Below are 19,123 nucleotides of genomic sequence, written 5' to 3'. Positions count from 1 at the left end.
AGCGAAAAACGAAACGTAAAAACGAAAGAAAAGAAAACAAAGAGTAAGCGCGGTTGTGCGCGGCTGCGAAAACCAGATTTGCAAACGCGGATGCGGCGAGTATACACGCCGCCCGGAAAGGAAGGACACGAAAGGCTTAGCGAGTGCCGCGCGAGGCTTAGCTGCCGATGAAGGAAAAGAAAGAGAGGCGCCGCAAAGCGCCTTATCTCTCGCCCGCGACATGGATGTCGCTGGGTCCATCCCTATATGTGCATGCACGCGGGAAATCTGATCACACCGCGCGCGGGAAAGCAAACAGCGCACGCAGAAACACGAGAACGTTTACATGTAGATGCATACGTCTACAGAATTGAGGTGACAGCCACTAGTGACGGTGGTTGATGGTGTTGTTGCTGTGGTGTAAGTTTCTGTTGTTGTTGCTGTTGATGTGGTATAAGTTTCTGTTGTTGTTGCTGTGGTATAAGTTTCTGTTGTTGTTGTTGATGTGGTATAAGTTTCTGTTGTTGTTGTTGATGTGGTATAAGTTTCTGTTGTTGCTGTGGTACAAGTTTCTGTTGTTGTTGCTGTGGTACAAGTTTCTGTTGTTGTTGCTGTGGTACAAGTTTCTGTTGTTGTTGCTGTGGTATAAGTTTCTGCTGTTGTTGTTGATGTGGTATAGGTTTCTGTTGTTGGTGTTGTTGTTGTGGTATAAGTTTCTGTTGTTGTTGATGTGGTATAAGTTTCTGTTGTTGCTGTGGTATAAGTTTTTGTTGTTGTTGATGTGGTATACGTTTATGTTGTTGTTGCTGTGGTATAAGTTTATGTTGTTGTTGCTGTGGTATAAGTTTCTGTTGTTGTTGCTGTGGTATAAGTTTCTGTTGTTGTTGCTGTGGTACAAGTTTCTGTTGTTGTTGCTGTGGTACAAGTTTCTGTTGTTGTTGTTGTTGACCAGGCCTGATAGAGGAATGTGCAAGTGGGTATAATTCTGCGACGCATGTGTATCTTTCTGCATGCTTCCCCGCCTTTCAACTGTGTTCGTTTTGTCGTTGTCGTTGTTTTGTCGTTGTCGCTTTGCCGTCCACCACTCAGACTTAATGAAACGATTACCCTGTGGCCGCATTGCACGCTATAGCAGAATCAAGATGGGTTTGTACCAAACACACGAGAGGCTCCAGAAAGTTCTTCCCAGCACTACGTAAATGTGAATCTAAGGGAAATATCACGCGTGTACGTTTAGCTGCCCGGTATACCGTATACCGTTTTTTTTTTTTTTGCACGCAAGAGTAGTCACCTTTAGCCAAACCTTGAGCTTACAGGAGCAAAGCCCCACATGTAAAGCGAAAGCTGGTAGGCAATGCTGCTCAGAATTTCTGTACAGCCTCGCCGCGACGTAACAGTCTGTGGCATTCGTTTAATGACTTAGCTCTTCGTTAATGACAAACCAATCATTACGCCGCATTCGTAAATGAAGAAAGGGGGGAAAGCTTTCACGATTTCATCAGCAACTAATAAAAACAAACTGCCTTATGATAATCAAAATTCTTAGCGCCAACTTGGCCATGGACATTGTGGTATATTGATTGTTACGATGGGCCAGCGGGGGTAGTGAGCTTTTAGCCTCTCCTGCCGCACTGCGACGAACCGCTTCGCAAAGATAACAATGCGTCCCCCGCGGACAGACCTGCGGCGCCCGCAAGGCAAGACACGTTTTGTGGACTGGATATTGTTTGTTGTTTCACTGTCACCTTCACGGGCCAATGGGAGCAACAACACCCCTGGAAAAGGGTGTTCTAAGGCGTATTCTCACGGACTCCGGCGACCGCCACGGTCGTTTGACAGACGCTCCAGCTAACTGCTGGGTCATCCCAGGAACCAAGACGCGCCAGCTAAGCGTAGCAACCCGTGTCGACGAAGCCCTCTCTTTTCTGCGTGTTCAGTGAAACAAAGGCGCGGGAGTGAGTGTGTCAACCCTCGCCCTCAACGCGGGTCCTTCGACGACTTTGGACGCTCCAATTGGACGAAGGTTGGACAGCAGTTTTTCCCTGGCCTAGGGATCTAGGGAAGACAGGTGAGGTTTTAAGGAGCCGTTTTCGGCTCCTCGGTGTGCTTCGTTTTCAGCCATGCTATACTGATGAGATGTAACGCACTCCACTCTTCATGCAGATATTGTAAATAAATCCAGTACTCCTCGTTCTCAATGAGAACAAGTTCCGCCCTTTAACAACAACTTTAGCGTGAATGAGTCCGACGACGGCATGGGCCAGCTACCACTTTTGACATGCCAGACACAAACTCTTACATGGCAAACAGTTTTTTTTTTTAGGAACAAAAAGTTCGGCACTCAAGCTTCCCTCTACCAAGTCAACTTTCTTTTTTTTTATTTTTTATTATTATAATTTTTTTTTTGGCACGCGCCTAGACTTGAAGACTTGAATAGGAAAGCACACACTTTTGTGACTGCGCTGTCAGCCTTCACATAACAAAGGCTTCATAGAAACGAAGAACGGGTGGCAACGAAATATAATTTTCGCGGTATCATGCATATAATGCTGGCGACGCTCCCTCGGTCTATATTTCTACAACAACAAGCAAATTCCTAGAACCCAAATGCGCGAAATTACCTGAACATACGTGATGCCGCAATGACATACATGAACAGCACCAAGGTCTGAGCGAGAAATTTAGATCATAAAGGAAAATCATCGCCTTGACATTCTTCGCTAACAAAGTATTCTTTTTTCTTTTCTCAGCAGAAAAGATGTTGATCGTGCAGGTTTCTAAATGACTTTACGAGCGCCAACCGCTCTAACGCGATTGGACGTCGCTCCCATGTGACCCGAAAATGAAATAAATAAAATGAGGCAGACGTGACGGGCAAATCTTTGCGTTAATTAACCTCCGTGAGCGAACGATGCCAGAGGTCAGTACTGAACGAGTCGACAAACAGACGGAGTGTCCTGCTCGTCAGCCCTCCCTCTCTCTCACTCACCCCGCCTCCCCTTTTTCTTTGTTTGCATGCACCGAGTGTTGTGCAGCGACGAGCCTGGAATGAAGCAGCGCTAGATTAAACCTCAGTAGCCTCACAAGGATCGAGCCTGGATCGGGCAAAGCACAGCGCGAGAGCTCTGCGACACAGGGTGCATCAAATAGAGAGTATGCCCCGGCGGCGGCAGCGGCAAACAGCTCTCAATCAAATACGAAGTTTTACGCGCCAAAACCACTTTCTCATTATGAGGCACGCCGTAGTGGAGGACTCCGGAAATTTCTAGCCCCCCGGGGGTTCTTTAACGTGCCCCTAAATCTAAGAACACGGGTGTTTTCGCATTTCGCCCTCATCGAAATGCGGCCGCCGCGGCCGGGATTCGATCCCGCGACCTCGTGCTCAGCAGCCCGACACTATATAGCCACTGAGCTACCGCGGCGGGTGCAAGTAGCTCTCTCCTCTGACGGCTCGCAATAGCTGGCAACGACAGCAAACGGCTCAGACACCACGTGTGCAACAAAAAAAATAAAGAACTACCCGATTCACTGCGGTACATGCACCTTGCCCGCGATGCGCGTAGGCGATGATGTCAGCGCGCAATTATGCAATCTACTAGCGTGCACAGACAAAATGAAAGAGCAGGGGCAGGAAAGTAACGCTTACAGATCGTCATCTCGTTCGCGTTTATTTCCGGCAGAGTAACGAAGTGTCCCGAGAAGCTGGGCGAACTGGGCCAGCTTCAGTGCTCAAACCGGCCGCAGAGCAGACGCATACAACTGGATGAAAACCCGCCGTGGTTGCTCAGTGGCTATGGTGTTAGGCTGCTGAGCACGAGGTCGCGGGATCGAATCCCGGCCACGGCGGCCGCATTTCGGTGGGGGCGAAATGCGAAAACACCCGTGTGCTTAGATTCAGGTGCACGTTAAAGAACCCCAGGTGGACGAAATTTCCGGAGTCCCCCACTACGGCGTGCCTCATAATCAGAAAGTGGTTTTGGCACGTAAAACCCCATAATTAATTAATTAATTAACTGGATGAAAGCGACAGCTTCAACATTGCAAGGGATCAGGTGGCTTAATTTCCGCGGCAACGTTTGGTCACGTGGCCCCGTGTCGCGCGCGCTCTCTCTCAACGGTGAGCGTTACAGTAGAGGTGTTGCTCGAATGCGTTACAGGGACACTACGGGGAAAAATTAGTTCGGCCTCGTTAGTGAAATACTCTTCTGCTGTAATAAAAAAAAAAGCAAGGCCACTCCAAGTTAGAGGAGGCTTGAGGTAAGCCAGAAGAGACTCGGAAAAGAAATACAGGTGTGGACGCGACCTTCTACTTTCTGCACCAGTTTGCCGCGACCGAGGTTTTGACGCTGCGTGTTCGGTCCAAGTTATATTGTTCTTATCCAGAAACATATACTACACCTTGTATTAAAGGAGACAAAGACTGAACTTCACAAGTTCGGAGAAATTTCACAGCACCACATTGACCCAATTACCAGAAGATACAATGAAAGTCAGTACATCACAGTATGTCACACCGACGTACTGCCCCTTCGGTTTCGGCGGAATCAAAAAAATAATTTTTTTGAACTGTGGCTTTAATTTTTCTCATCTGTTAATGAACCTCTCACTGCGAAACTAAGGAACATTGAATTTTCAACAAGTACCATATCAGACTTAACTAGAATTTAATGTTTTCTCTTTAGTGCTCCCTCAAATACATACAGAATAAAGTTGCAGGTCTCTAGAGCTGAAATATTTTAAGATTCGTCCTTCGTTTTTTTTTCTTTTTTTGCGCGTCGATATTTGACGTCGATTACACTTCTCAAGTACCAAAGAGGTAAGTCTTAAGCAAGGGGCGGCTTCGCAAGCGTCGCAAAGACGGAAAACTAAAGGACAGGTGGCGACGCCACATCAAGGCCAAAAGTAGTCCAAACACCCCAAAAATATAAAACATCGCGCAAAATCTGTGACGTATTCTGCGGGGTCACTGCGACATTCGGACGCTGTGCAGTGGAGCACGCTATTCAAGAATCTAAACTTCGGCATTCATTTTCTTCACTACAGAAGCCAATCTCGCCTGCCGTCAAACGAATGCAAATCGAGCCTCGAAGGAATACATTACCGATCTATTGTATGTATAGTTGTTGCTTTCTAGTATTCTAAAGGCCGCCAGCGAAACTTTTTCTTCTTCCTAGAACACCAACATAAACGCATCACAGTGTCACGGTGCAGTCGGTATTCTCTTCGACACTAATATATGCAGAATGAAAGTGACGTCGAAAACGTAACGCCCGTCCCCGGCTGCTTTCGTGCAGGTCGACCAGCCTAAAGGACGTTCGGCGGCATTCAAAGCGTAACCTTCCGAGTGGGCCCGTATTCATCGCTGATGAAAAAAAAAAAAAAAGGAGACACACCGGAGATGAAGAAAGGCTAGAAGCATAGGGTTTCTTACAGTTACCTAAAATAAAAAGCGGCAAAGCGGTCCGGTTGAACGCATAGTGAATGCCAAAGAGTATAGCGATTCGTATTGGCGTATCTTTCTCACGTCTCTGGGTGTTCCGTCTCTCGCAACGGCCGAGTCTCTCTAAAGCAATGGGTAAAACTATGCACTTTCTCTCTGTTTCGGTATTACACAGCATGTAGGAACACTTGTTATTCAAATGTAAGCAGTCGCGCAAGGGGTTGTGCATTTACGTCGAACCCGAACTATACCAACGGGTCCGCTAAAGTTGGAGGAAAGAAGAGGGCGCTGCGCATACATTGTGCGCGCCCCTTTCAATCGTGCGTGTTTCAGTTTCCACTCGCTCGCTTCATGTACACCGTGCGCGAGCAAATGTTACCGCAATACGCAACACGAAGAGAACCAAGGCGTGCTACGAAAATTTTCATTCTAAGAGAAGTTCCATTGGTGCAAGCGCGACTACGCGTGCTCTGGGGGTCCAGTCGTGCGTTCAAAGACCTGACGAAACCCCGTCCACATCCCTGGTATTCCCTCGGCGCCGCAGAAGTCCGTCTGGAAACTCGCGTAGAACGGGTGGTGCCAAATGTGCCTCCTTTAAGGTGATATCGTAAGAAACACCACGGTTAAAAAGAAAGAAAGGAAAGGGGGGGGGGGCACATCGGCGCTTCGCGCGAGCGGCGAAGGAAGAAGGGTTGTCGATTTCGGCGCCTACATATTACCCCGCTCAATCTCATCGACCGGTTGTCGCGCTTCCTCTGGAAAGCGGGGCATGCGCAAGTCGACTTTCCTCGGCACAATATGCTCGCGAGCCATATGGCGCTTGAGGTCCGCTCCCTCCAAGCCTCCTGCGTCCTCGACGCCCAGCCTCCAATTCAGCGCGCGGGGACCTTTCTCGTTTTTAAACGGGTGGCTTTCGTTCTCCCAAATATAGTTCAAGCGCGCGCGCGCGCGGACTGCAGCCAACGCTGTTTGACTGTTTTCATATATGATGTCTAAGCTGATTATTTTTCAGTTGCGCCTGCCGCTTGCAGCTGGCGAAGAACCACTTATCCGGCGACCTCTACGTATATATAGGGTACGAAGCTCCAGCCAGAGCAGAAAGGGCACTACGAGCGTGCCCATATCATTCATTCATTCATTCATCATCATCATCATCATCATCATCATTTATTGGACCCTTAAGGACCCTTTACAGGGTATTACATAAGGGGGGGGGGGGGAGTCATAGATATACATAAGTCAAAGATGTTACATAAAGAATGAATTGAAATAGCGCAGGTTAAGAAATGCAGGAATACAAAATAGGAGTACAGGCAACTTCAAATGCAACAACACTTGGAATGAAAGGAGATATTGTTCAATTGTAGTTTCCAAAATGTGAAAGCAACCGCTCTTTAAATTCTTCAGGATCCTGCTCCCTGACAATTGCATCTGGGAGTGCATTCCATTCCTGGATTGCTGTGGGTAAAAATGATTTATTGAAGGCAGCAGTTGATCCATACAGGCGCTGTAAACTGAGTGAATTGAACAGGCGTCGTGACGAACGTGCTGGTGGTAGAAGAAGTGATTCGCGCAGATGTTGAAAATGGTAGTACAGCTTGTGGAATAAGCATAGACGTGCTATCTTGCGTCGATAGACGAATGTGGGTAAATTGAGCGATGACTTAATACTACTGATACTAGTTTTGTAGTCATATTTTGAAGATATGAATCGTGCAGCACGGTTCTGGACCGATGCTATTGCATTGATTAGGTATGCTTGATGTGGACACCAAATCGCGGAAGCGTATTCAAGTTTTGTTCGAACAAAAGTTTCGTATGCCAGTTTACGGACGGAAGGGGGTGACAACGATAATGTTCTTCTGATGAATCCTAGTGTTTTAGAGCTGTCGGCGATCAGTTTCGTGATGTGTTCCGACCAGTTAAGATTGCTAGTGATTAGGATACCGAGGTAGCGATACGTTTGTACTTGCGAGATGTTGACTGTGCGCAATGAGTACTCATGGGTGATGTTAGTGTGCTTGCGGGAAATTTGAATAAATTTGCATTTAGAAATGTTAATGTCATTCATATAGATATAGTGAAAGACAAACAGTAGGCGGGGACTAAGTCTGCTTTCATTTAAACGTACTTGTCACTTGTAGCATTAATTTTGATAAACGCAATAATCACAAACGTTTTCTGTTAATCGCAATGTGCCGTCCTCTGCAACGCTACCGCTCAGGCATGGCCCTGCGTCACTCGATGAAACAAGCAGGCATGTGGAAGCACTGCGCACAAACAAGTTGTGCTCGCTTCCTCATGCGCCCAAACGTTCCGATCCATTGTTACGTCTCAACACCACAAAGGCGTTAATCGGACGTTTGCCACAAGGCAAACACCCACCCGCGCATCCATCCATCCATCCATACATCCAGACGTCAACACAGCGTGGACACCGACTCTAGACGGGCCCCAAAAAAGGCCACCAACCCCACCGTTACCTGACAGCCTGAACTAAAGATGAAAGCGGAGGCCCCATCCAATGCTACCAAAAAACGACGGCTAGCTGGGATTCGCAGTCATAATGAATCACCAACAAGCCCAAGCTTCCACGCTAGTTCGCAGCTAATTAGACGTTTGCCACGAAGCCAACCACCACCCTTCCATCAGCGTCTATCCAGAGGTCGGCGAAGCGTGGGCATCCACTCTAAACAGGTCCTCAAAAGGCCATCAACCCCACCATTACCCGACAGCCTGATAAGGATGAAAGCGGGGGCCTCATCCAGTGCTACCAAACAACGACGGAAACCTGGGAATCGCAGGTTGCGATCCTGCCGCATATTCCACACCATCGGGCTTGGGAGGAGGAGTTACTGCGCAGTGTTGCAAGCATGGACGGGGTGGTATCGCAATGGAGTGGACGATTGTGATTTGCTGCTGGACAGTCCTCAGATTCATTAGTCAGACGACGGTATTAAAAGCAGTGACTTTTCGAGCAGAAGACAGGTGGTCCTCATGTGAGCTCAGACGTTTAACTTGTTCCTGCATGGAGGGGGCGGCTTCCGTAACTGGAACCGTGTAACTAAGCTAATTCTTCATTTTTGCCTGCGTTACGTCGCGCTGCCAGGGCACAACTATGCGTCTTTTATACCCTTTAATTCCACGCACTGCGCAGCACCTGCAGTGCCACACCAAAAAACTGAAGAACGCAATCTTGAAGCGTAATTTTTAATAATGAGACGTGTGAAACACAAGATCGAGCTACAGCAACGCTGCTTGTCTTTTTGCTGCCTCATATAGAATTTCGATACAAGCCCGGATATATCTTATTTTTATTTTTTCAATTTGCCACTAACCTTTAGTTTAAAAAAAATATTATATATTTCCAGGGAGACCACGTGAGCACTGTTAAGAATGGCGAGCTTCACTGCATGATTGCCACCCAGTTACGACCGGGGAAGAAGACACGCATCCCCCACTCTCCGTCGCTGCACCTAGGATGCGTTCGATGAAGCGGGCTTTGTGCTGAAAACCGCCGCCATTCCTCCAGCCCCATCGCCGTTGTGACGAAACGAGTTCGGCGGGCGAACTATGGTGCCGGAGCTCTCCAGCGCGGACCTGATCTGCCACGCGTGAGCAAGCTGCCGCGGGAAAGCCGTTGTTTGTTGCTTCCCACACACCATCTGGGACTCAGGACAACGAGCTACCCACCATGGCTCCGAGCTTCCCGGAACGGCACCCCTCCGACGTCGGCGCCGGACATCGGAATGTGTGTGCCTATGTGTGCGTAAACTGTTCTGCGGGGCGGCGGCAAGTTGACAATGAGTAATCGAACGTTCGCGTCACCTTGTATCGCGGGAGGACCGAGTGTATAAAAACTGCTGTGGTGCGAATGCTCGACACACTTCTCTTGAGCAGTCACGTTAGACTGATGTACTTTTCTCAAGCAGTCATGTTAGACTGATTTAAATACTGTAAATAAACCCATATTCCTCGTTCTCGATGAGAAGCAGTTCTTGCCTTCATCAACGTCTTCAGCGTGGATAAGTTGGACGATGGCATGGGCCAGCTACCTTCGAATTCATGCCGAACTCTAACCTTGGCAACGGATCTCGAGCGATGGGATTGAGCCCCCAATCCTGACAGCACGCACATGCTCAAAAGCAGAATTAAAGTCAAATTATGTGGTCTTACTGGTCATAACCACTACCTCATCACGAGGCGCACCATAGTTGGAGAGGGGGTTGCGGGTTCCACATGATTTTTGATCACCTGGATGCACGGTACGCAAACTTTTTATTTTTTTTTGTTTTGTTTTTTTGCATTTCGGGCGTCACTATCGGAATGCGGCCGCCGCGGTGGGGACCGAACCCGCAACCTCGCGCTGAGCAACGCAACGCCACAGCCACTGCGTCATACCGCTATCAGGCCGCATTACACAATCACAGCTCCAAGAAAGAGAGAACCACGGGGTTGCTGCTTCTGCAAGTTGCAACTGCAGTCACCACCCCAAGCCAGAGAGGTGCCTCGAGGAGATACGCGTTCGCCTCAACCCCGCAACATCAGACAAAGAGAGAGAAATTAAACGGACATGAAGCATGACAATGCAACGAGTTTTTTAATTCGCAAAGAGGAACCCTTCGTTACAACGCGAGACGAAGCACAGGTCATGCAGAAAGTGAACAAGAAGATAAGATGATGAAGCAACGTGGAAGAAAGTGAACACGAAGAGAAGAAAAAAGCAGAAACAACATGAAGGGGGACCGGTCCGCTGCAACTCATCATGTATGCAATTTCATCATGTATGCAACTTTCATCATGTATGCAATTCTCTTTCCTTTTTTTTCTTTTTATATTTTCTTGTTGTATTCGGTGATCTTTACCACGGTGTTCTATACTGCCTTCCCCCCCCCGAATTGTGTTTGAAATATCCTGTTGTTAACCCCCCCCCCCCCCCCATCTTATGTAATGCTCATAAGGGCCTTTAGGGTATCTGAATAAAAAAACTCCTCGCTTGATGCGAGTAGCGTGCGAACGCGGCCACGCTATACTCGGAACCGCCTGTCGACTCGGATGGTGAAGCGTTTGCACCAGCCCCTCTTCGTTCCCGACTCGGCCTTCAAAGCCGCCGAAGCGACGTGAACGCGGCACGAAACACGACGCCTCGGTAGCCGCCTCGCGGACTGCGACACCGAAGCGATCCGACCAACGAACGCGCCGTGTCGTCTCTCTATGACAAGCGACAGGAAAAAAAAATGAAAAGGGAAACTCGCGCCTGGCTGGCTACGCAGTATGGGTATACGTTCCGAGCGCAGTTGGTCGCACGCGACTTCGACGCAGCGCGGTGCCGGCCCCGCCCAGACCGCCACCAGACCGTGGCCGCTGTTAGATATGGAGCTGGTTCCTGCGATTACTTCGAGTTCCCCAGACCACATCGGATTACAGCACAGCTAATTGAGGAATGCAAAAGCAGGAAAGCGCATTCCAGGGAAGCGGCCGAGCAAACAAGTTTAAGGCAACAAGTTCGTGCGTCGCCGGGATTAGAAGGGGGCCTGGGACAATGGAGCGCAATCGACCCCCTTCGTCTTTGAAGAAGGCTGTTGCCACCGCTGCGGAGCCGAGTCGCCGGGATTTGCAGGTGGGCGTCGGACAATGGAGCAGGTGCAGCCCCCCTCCTTCTCCGGCCTAGAAGTGATTGCCAGTCTGCGTGGCAAGACCGCAGAGAGCCCCGACAGGTGTGCCCCGCGACATGGGCGCCTACCATTGGTTGCAAGTGGCGTCATCGGAGTGGACTCTCCCATTGGTCAAACATGACGTGACTTGCAGTGCTCGAAGGGCTTATAAGAAGCCTTCCAGAGAGACCTGAGCATGCTGGGACATGCCCTGATTCCCTGTTTCACCTCTCTCGAACTTCTTGCCGCGGGCCGCAGCGTCCGAGTTGCTGCCGGCCCGTAATGTCTGCACGACGGTTACTTGTCGCTCACCTCCCTGTATATAATGTAAAATAAACCCTCCCAAGTTTGGGTCTTCATCTCGAGCCCGTACCTCCAACCCCTACATCTGGTTGGCAGCGGTAGGATCGCCTCCGAATGCATCAGCTGGTGGCAGCGCTACAGATCAACCTTCGTCCAGAGAGATCGTAAGGAACCGGGAAGAGCGAAGAAGAGAAAGCCTTCATCGAAAGAGGTCCGAAGAAACTGGGAGTAGCGAAGAAGGAGCGAGCCTTCGACCCAGGGAGTCCGGGAGGAACCGGGAACAGAGGACGAATGAACCGGATGGCAGGGTGCTGCAACCGTAAGTGAGCGCGTGGTTTTTTTCCTTATGATTCGCCAGACTCAAAGGTTGTGTGTTCAATTTTGATAGTTCTGGGAATCGGGAATTTGTTGCATTGTGTGTTTGCACAAATTAATTAAGGAAAACAGTTTTAACCACCTGTCGGGGCAGCTGCCATGGATCTTAGAAGGTTGACGAGGTTAGACTTGTTGTTGGTGTGCGACGATTTGGGAGTTGAGGCGGACGAACGGATGGAAACGCCAGCTATCATAAAGGCGATTAACGATAGTGGCAATGATGATAAAAGCATTGAGCTTGCTTGGGAAGTGATACAGGAGCCACGGGAGCGTGTGCGTCGTGTACGTTTGCGAGAGCGTCGTGAGCTTAGGAGTGAGCGTCAGCGTGAAGAACGCGAGAATGAGCGGAAGCATGAGCTTCAAGAACTTACTCTTAGGTGTGAGCGTCACGGACGTGAGAATGAACGCGAACGTGAGCGAGAGGAAAAGTATGAGAGAGAGAAGGCAGCACTGATCAAAGAGATACAGTATTGTGATCAGTTATTGGCACAGAGACAACGGCTGTCTGAGAATTCTGTAGGAAGTACAGAGCAAGTGTCTAGCAGATTTTCGCCAAAAGCCGAGGAAAAGAGTAGTGCCTGTGAGATTAGCTGCAGAGTCATAGGAAAAGGGAAAAGGCTAGCCGCTAACGATGCCTTAGTGGCAACAGAGGCCGTTAAAGGCCGCAAGGAGAGCGACGAGGTGCTGTGCCAACAGATGACTGTAGAGACAGCTAGGCCAGCTGCGAACAAATTGGCACAGTTACCGAACGTGTGCGTCGCTGGTAATGTTAGCGAGGTTGCTAGCGAAGAAAGGGGTACTGCTGACCAGACAGAAGCGAGCACCCATGTAGAGCCAGATGTGCGTGCAGAAATGAAGTGCGAGCTGGACGATGCAGTTGAGAATAGTTCTCGGGGTGGCGAGCTCCGTAGCTCACAAGAGAACAACTGCATTGTTCAGGGATCGGTGCGGCTCTCCGCCAGTCTAGATAGCCTAGAGAGGGATGGTTCAGTTAGTAATCATTCGGACTGTGCGCGTGAGACAGCGATCGATACCGACAGGCTGTGTGCCGATGCACAGCGTGAGCTGGGCAATGTAGCAGAGGGCAGTTCGCAAGAGTGCGAGTTGTCTTACTCGAGTACAGCCTGCTGCATTGTGCCAGAGTCGGTTGAGCTGTCCGCCAGTCGAGGCAGAGCGAGTGTTGATTTTAGTGAGAATCACTCAGACTGTGCGGGTAAGAGGCCGATCCGGGCCGACGAAATGTGTACCGGCCAGCACGAAGCACGAGAAGGCGACATGAAAGCGAGTGCAAAGAGAAAGCGCCGTAAAAAGAAGCGCGGTAGAGACCGAAAGTCGGTAATTAATGTAGCGCCGCCAAAGTTGGCGAGAAACCCAAATGGGCAGGGCGCGAGGAAAAAGATGCGGTCGTCTCGGACGATGTTGACGCATCGAAAACGTTCAAGCCACCGGTCAAAGGGGGACCGCGAAGAATGTTCTGCACGGACGCGGACAAAGGGCACGAGGCAGTTAAGCTCCTCGTCGTTCCGTAGTTCTTTTCACAGCTCAGCGTGCAGTTCGAAGAAACGCAAGGTGGCAGGACGAGACCAGGTGGGGAGTAGCGACGCGGTCAATCGAGTTTGTGTTGAAAGCGGGGCGCGAGGACGCAAATTGGCAGGAGACCGTAACGTCTTGGGGGAGCTGATAGTTAGTCAGCCCTTTTGTTGTCTCTCGGCAGCCAGAGTAGCTTTCAAGCAGCGACCACCGCGGGGACGGCTCAGAGTAAGAGTCAGTTGAAAATGCTTGGAACGGGATGCCAGGAGAGCTCCCGTAGAAGTAAAGCATGTTGTTTTGTTTTTTTATTTTTGAGCATCGGAAAGTTTTCGCGATTTGAGACTAGGATTTCTTTCAATATGTAAAGGTATGAGCTTTGTTTGTGTTTTCGTTTGAGAAGCTCCGTGATTGGAAAGATGCGTTTTAAGTAAACCTGTAGTCTCGCGAGGTGCTCATTAATAAGTAGATAGGTTTTTTTTGTGTGTGTGTGAGTAACCTGAGGGTCAAGGTTACTGTTGAGAGGCCTATCGTAACGCGCGTGTGTTTTATTTAACCTTCTTTCTTTTTAAGTGTTTTTGAATTTTGTAAGGTTAAGCGCGTAGTTTTCAGTGAGTGCATGATTTGCACAGAGAAGCGTTCTTAGTTCCATTAGCGCGTGTCCTGTGTGGACGGAAGGAAGCAGATTTATCACTGGGTTGCTCGTGTGTGTTGAGGGCAGCCGTATTCTGACTTCTTTAGTGAACGTGCGTGGAAAGAGTTAGTAGAAGACGCATCATTTTAAGAGTTCTGCGGAGTGTGTAAGTCCCGCGAGTTTAAGTGTTCGTTTATGTCACGTGTCCTGTAGGACGTTCAGGGAAGAAACGTGAGTAAGCGTAAATGGAAAGTTTGCCTACAACGCAAGTACGCGTTCTGTTTAGTGAACACAAGGCTAGTGCGCTTGTGATTACGTACTTGTGAGGTTGACCAGATTGTTCAGTGGCACCATTACGTGCGATAAGTACGCCACTGCAATAGATTGGAAACATGCTGTTCGTGTAGTTAGGCCACTTAAGTTATGTTCGGCTGTTTTCATTTGTTGTTTGCATCGTCAACGACCCTTTTGTTTTGCAACAACAATAGTACTCTGGTCTTGTCGGCAATCGAGGAGAAATGGATAGCTGTTTGGAAGGGTGGTTGGAACTGTTGTCAAAATTGGGGAACTAAAAGATAAGGGTTGATTTTGACTCAGTAATAGCCTGGCGAGTCAGGGGTGAAGAGCCTGCGCTTACGCGTGGTGCAGCGCTGTGTTGTTTGGTTTGTTTGACGTCTGTTCTCCAGGGCCAAGGATCCCGAAGTTCGTCAAACGTGGCTCGACCCCAGTACCCTGCAGCTTCTATCAGCGTTCCTCCTGGCCAGCGAATTGAGTTCACCGGCCATTCAGAACTACCGGGGCGAGGACGAGCTGTTAGATATGGAGCTGGTTCCTGCGATTACTTCGAGTTCCCCAGACCACATCGGATTACAGCACAGCTAATTGAGGAATGCAAAAGCAGGAAAGCGCATTCCAGGGAAGCGGCCGAGCAAACAAGTTTAAGGCAACAAGTTCGTGCGTCGCCGGGATTAGAAGGGGGCCTGGGACAATGGAGCGCAATCGACCCCCTTCGTCTTTGAAGAAGGCTGTTGCCACCGCTGCGGAGCCGAGTCGCCGGGATTTGCAGGTGGGCGTCGGACAATGGAGCAGGTGCAGCCCCCCTCCTTCTCCGGCCTAGAAGTGATTGCCAGTCTGCGTGGCAAGACCGCAGAGAGCCCCGACAGGTGTGCCCCGCGACATGGGCGCCTACCATTGGTTGCAAGTGGCGTCATCGGAGTGGACTCTCCCATTGGTCAAACATGACGTGACTTGCAGTGCTCGAAGGGCTTATAAGAAGCCTTCCAGAGAGACCTGAGCATGCTGGGACATGCCCTGTTTCCCTGTTTCACCTCTCTCGAACTTCTTGCCGCGGGCCGCAGCGTCCGAGTTGCTGCTGGCCCGTAATGACAGTACGTCTGGTACTTGACGCTCACCTCCCTGTATATAATATGTAAATAAATCCCTCCCAAGTTTGTGGGCTTCCATCCCGAAGTCCCGTCCTCCAACCCCTACACCGCGAAGTTTCGCTGCAGAGTCCTCGCAGAACACGGACGCGCACAAAACACCATCACGCACACGCGAAAGACGATGCGTAAGCTAACAACGGTTTTATCGACCTTCGGAAGGCAGAGTAAATATACGTACACACAAAAAAAAGCAAGCGAAAAAGAAAAACGAGGTAGCCATCAGAGACAAGCCCATTATAGTCATCCGAGTGTCTCTCGTCGTCCCTACACGTGATCGACACTACATGTGATCGACACTACACGTGATCGACACAATGCTCGACGAATATAGGTATCGAGAGCAGCGTACAGCGCTCACAATTGCTCCTTCCTCGTCTCATGCTCTCCATCCTGTTGTGCCTCTACATACGTAAACTGCAACGCCATTTGCCTCCTGGCGACTAAGGTAAAGAAAAAAAAAACGCATCGTACCAGTTTCATAATCGCGGCACAGTGAGGCATAACAACGAACACGGCTCCCGAGGACCCCACGGACCCATCTCCCAGACAGCCTAATTCGCTATGTCATCGCTGCCACGCAAAGTTTGTCAACACTGTTAAAAACGCTGTTAAAAACAGCGGACCTTAAGGAGCAGTTGTGGTTGGAGACGCTTGTTTCTCGAGCTTGTCCACTGGCCACGCAGATTCGGTTGTGAGAAAAAAAAAGAAAAGAAAAAAACAAAAGTCACGAGGGCGCTGCACAGAATACGAGCAGAAACGTTATCAGTTCCGCAAGCAACTTCTTTATCTTCTTTACGATGGTCTACACGCACTTAACTGTAATATGTCGCGTGGCCGTCTGGTCCGATAAAAGAAATAGCGAAAGAAAGGAGGAAGAACGGCACCAGGACAATTCACTGGCGAAGTGGGCGAAGCTATATAGAGAGTTTTCTTTTTCATTCTTTAAAAGTTTGTACCGTGATACTCCAACTACCATTCGTTGTATAAGCATTTGTCTAATGATCGTGCTTGTGGCTTCAGACAATCTCGTGGCGCTTATATAAACATTTATGCCACACGTTTATACAAACACGCGTCGCCTATGCTGAACCCGTGCGCAAGCGTATACCTGTAGACGCGACGAGGTCGATTTATGAGCGCGATCTTCCACACGGCGGCGCAGAGCTGAGAGCAACGACCGCTGCATATATATATATATATATATATATATATATATATATATATATATATATATATATATATATATATATATATATATATATATATATATATATATTGTTACACACGAGGTGTTTTAATGCAGAACCAGATGAGTCTGGTTGATAGGCGCGGTTGTTGAAGAGCGGTCTCGCGGCAGCTTGGCTCACGTCGTTCTCTTCTTTCTTTCATCTGGTTGTTTGCGCGGCAGGCGTGGTTCATGACAGCTTGTGACATTTCCCCGCTGGCAGACGAAGCCCGCCGGGCGAGTCAGTCATCTCGCGGATTGTAACGCCTCAGACGCGCGACGTGTGTCACTTCAGCCTTGGCCGAGCGTCGTCCACTGCTCGTGAGACGCGCAATGCGGTAGTTTACATCGCTGAGGCGCTCCAGAATAACGTAAGGGCCGACGTAGTGGGCGAGAAACTTCTGGCACAAGCCACGCTTCCGCAACGGCGTCCACAGCCACACAAGGTCACCAGGATCGAAGTAAACGTGGCGGTGACGCCCGTCATAGCGTATCTTGGACCGGTCCTGCGATGCTATGGTGCGTCGCGCTTCTTCTGCTCGACATAGGAGCTCATCAATTGATTCGTTGTCATGAGCGAAGTAGGGAAATATTGTGTCGAGGGTGTAGCGCGGCGGACGAGCATACAGAAGGAAAAATGGTGAGTAACCAGTGGTCTCGTGTCTCGCGGTATTGAAGCCATAGGTAATGAAAGGCAAGATACTGTCCCAATTCTTGTGTGCTGAATCGACGTACATGGACAGCATGTTGGCAAGCGTTCTGTTTGTGCGCTCGACCAGACCATTAGTTTGTGGATGGTAGGGCGTAGAATGGCGGAAGCTACATGAACACAGACGAAGGGTTTCTTCAACCACGTCCGCGGTAAACTGTCGCCCACGATCGCTGATTACTATGCGAGGAGGTCCATGTCGGAGTATAATGTTAGCCAGCAAGAAGATAGAAACTTCTGTAGCTGTGGCCGATGGCAATGCGGCGGTCTCACAATAGCGGGTAAGGTGATCTACGCAAACGATAACCCAACGATTACCCTTGGAGGATCGCGGGAAAGGGCCCAGAAGATCTATACCAACTTGCTCAAAGGGGACGCTAGAAGGGGGAACTGGTTGAAGCAGGCCATGTGGCGCTTGTGGCGGACGCTTGTAGCGCTGGCATTTAGAGCAGCTGGCGACGTACCGTTCGATATCTTTCCGCATCTTAGGCCAGTAAAAACGTTCTTGAGCCCGGTAGAGTGTCCGTGTGGAACCAAGATGACCGGAAGTTGGGTCATCGTGCATGGCGTGTAATACTTGGTGGCGAAGGTTCGTGGGGACAACTAAAAGGTAGCGTGCACCGGTGGTCGAGTAGCTCTTCTTATACAGCGCGCCACCATCCCGTATGCGAAAGCGACTGCCCGCAGGTGACTCCTGTGCTGCCGCGAAGAGCGGTTGTAAGCTCTCGTCCTTGTACTGCTCGGATATGACGGTACCCATATCCGGAAATTCCGGGGACACAAAAGCGATGTACTCATCAAAATTGTCCGCATCACATTCAGTTGTTTCAAGTGGCATCCGAGAGAGACAATCAGCGTCAGCATGCCGCCGACCACTTTGGTAGCAAATAACGAAATCGTATTCCTGTAGACGGAGGGCCCAGCGCGCTAGTCGTCCTGAGGGATCCCGCAGATTCACAAGCCAGCATAGCGAATGATGATCTGTAACGACAGTGAAGGGGTGCCCATAGAGATACGAACGAAACCGTTGCACGGCGAAGATGACCGCCAGACACTCTTGTTCGGTGACTGTGTAGTTGCGCTCGGAGCGGCTCAAGGACCGGCTAGCGTAAGAGATCACGTGCTCTCGGTCGCCAACACGCTGAACTAGCACAGCACCGATGCCTACGCCACTGGCATCGGTGTGAATCTCAGTTGGTGATGAAGGATCAAAGTGGCGAAGAATTGGTTGGGATGTCAACAGGAACTTGAGCTGGCGAAATGATGAGTCGCAATCTGCAGTCCATTCAAAGGGAACGCCTTTTTGGAGAAGGCGTGTAAGGGGATGAGCCATGTCAGCAAACCGGGGAATGAAGCGGCGAAAATAGGAGCACAAGCCCAAGAAACTTCTTAACTGCTTGACAGAGTTGGGTACTCTAAATGCTTCTACGGCCGCAGTCTTTTGCGGATCTGGTCGGATGCCTTCTTTAGCGACCAGATGGCCTAGCACAAGAGTTTGCCGTTCCCCAAAACGGCATTTTTTTTGAATTGAGCACAAGACCCGCTTTCTCCAAGCAGTTCAAGACCAAATCCAAACGTTTGTTGTGCTCACTAAACGTTCGCCCGAAGATCACAACATCGTCTAAGTAGCACATGCAAACTTCCCATTTTAAGCCGCGTAATATCGTGTCCATGAACCTTTCGAACGTTGCGGGCGCGTTACACAACCCGAAAGGCATCACGTTAAACTCGAATAGTCCATCGGGTGTTACAAATGCTGTCTTTTCTCTGTCGTCCTTGTGTATAGGAATTTGCCAGTAACCTGACCGTAAATCGATCGAGGAAAAGTAAGA

General features: G+C 49.6%; 2 protein-coding genes across 7 annotated transcripts in view; both read right to left on the bottom strand.

The window, feature by feature from the left end:
- Snap25 (Synaptosomal-associated protein 25kDa) overlaps positions 1-19,123 on the bottom strand; it is a 413,499-nt gene that overhangs the window by 306,450 nt on the left and 87,926 nt on the right. The window lies entirely within an intron of this gene.
- LOC139047840 (zinc finger protein 853-like) lies at positions 342-1,843 on the bottom strand. The gene is made up of 2 exons (XM_070521979.1): positions 1,787-1,843; positions 342-839 (listed from the first exon to the last, which is right to left on the bottom strand). Exons 1-2 carry the CDS (start codon positions 1,841-1,843, stop codon positions 342-344), a joined length of 555 nt encoding a protein of 184 aa, XP_070378080.1.

The sequence above is a fragment of the Dermacentor albipictus genome, chromosome 7 (assembly GCF_038994185.2).
Source record: "Dermacentor albipictus isolate Rhodes 1998 colony chromosome 7, USDA_Dalb.pri_finalv2, whole genome shotgun sequence".
Lineage (NCBI taxonomy): Eukaryota > Metazoa > Arthropoda > Arachnida > Ixodida > Ixodidae > Dermacentor > Dermacentor albipictus.
Note: the sequence above shows the minus strand (reverse complement) of the source record. Positions and strands in the feature narration are given on the sequence as shown.

Excerpts from the sequence above, each read along its gene's own strand:
- LOC139047840 (XM_070521979.1), bottom strand. The coding sequence starts at position 1,843 with ATGACCCAGCAGTTAGCTGGAGCGTCTGTCAAACGACCGTGGCGGTCG. Across the intron at positions 840-1,786 it reads CGTGGCGGTCGCCGGAGTCC|CAACAACAACAGAAACTTAT; the intron begins GTGAGAATACGC and ends CTTATACCACAG.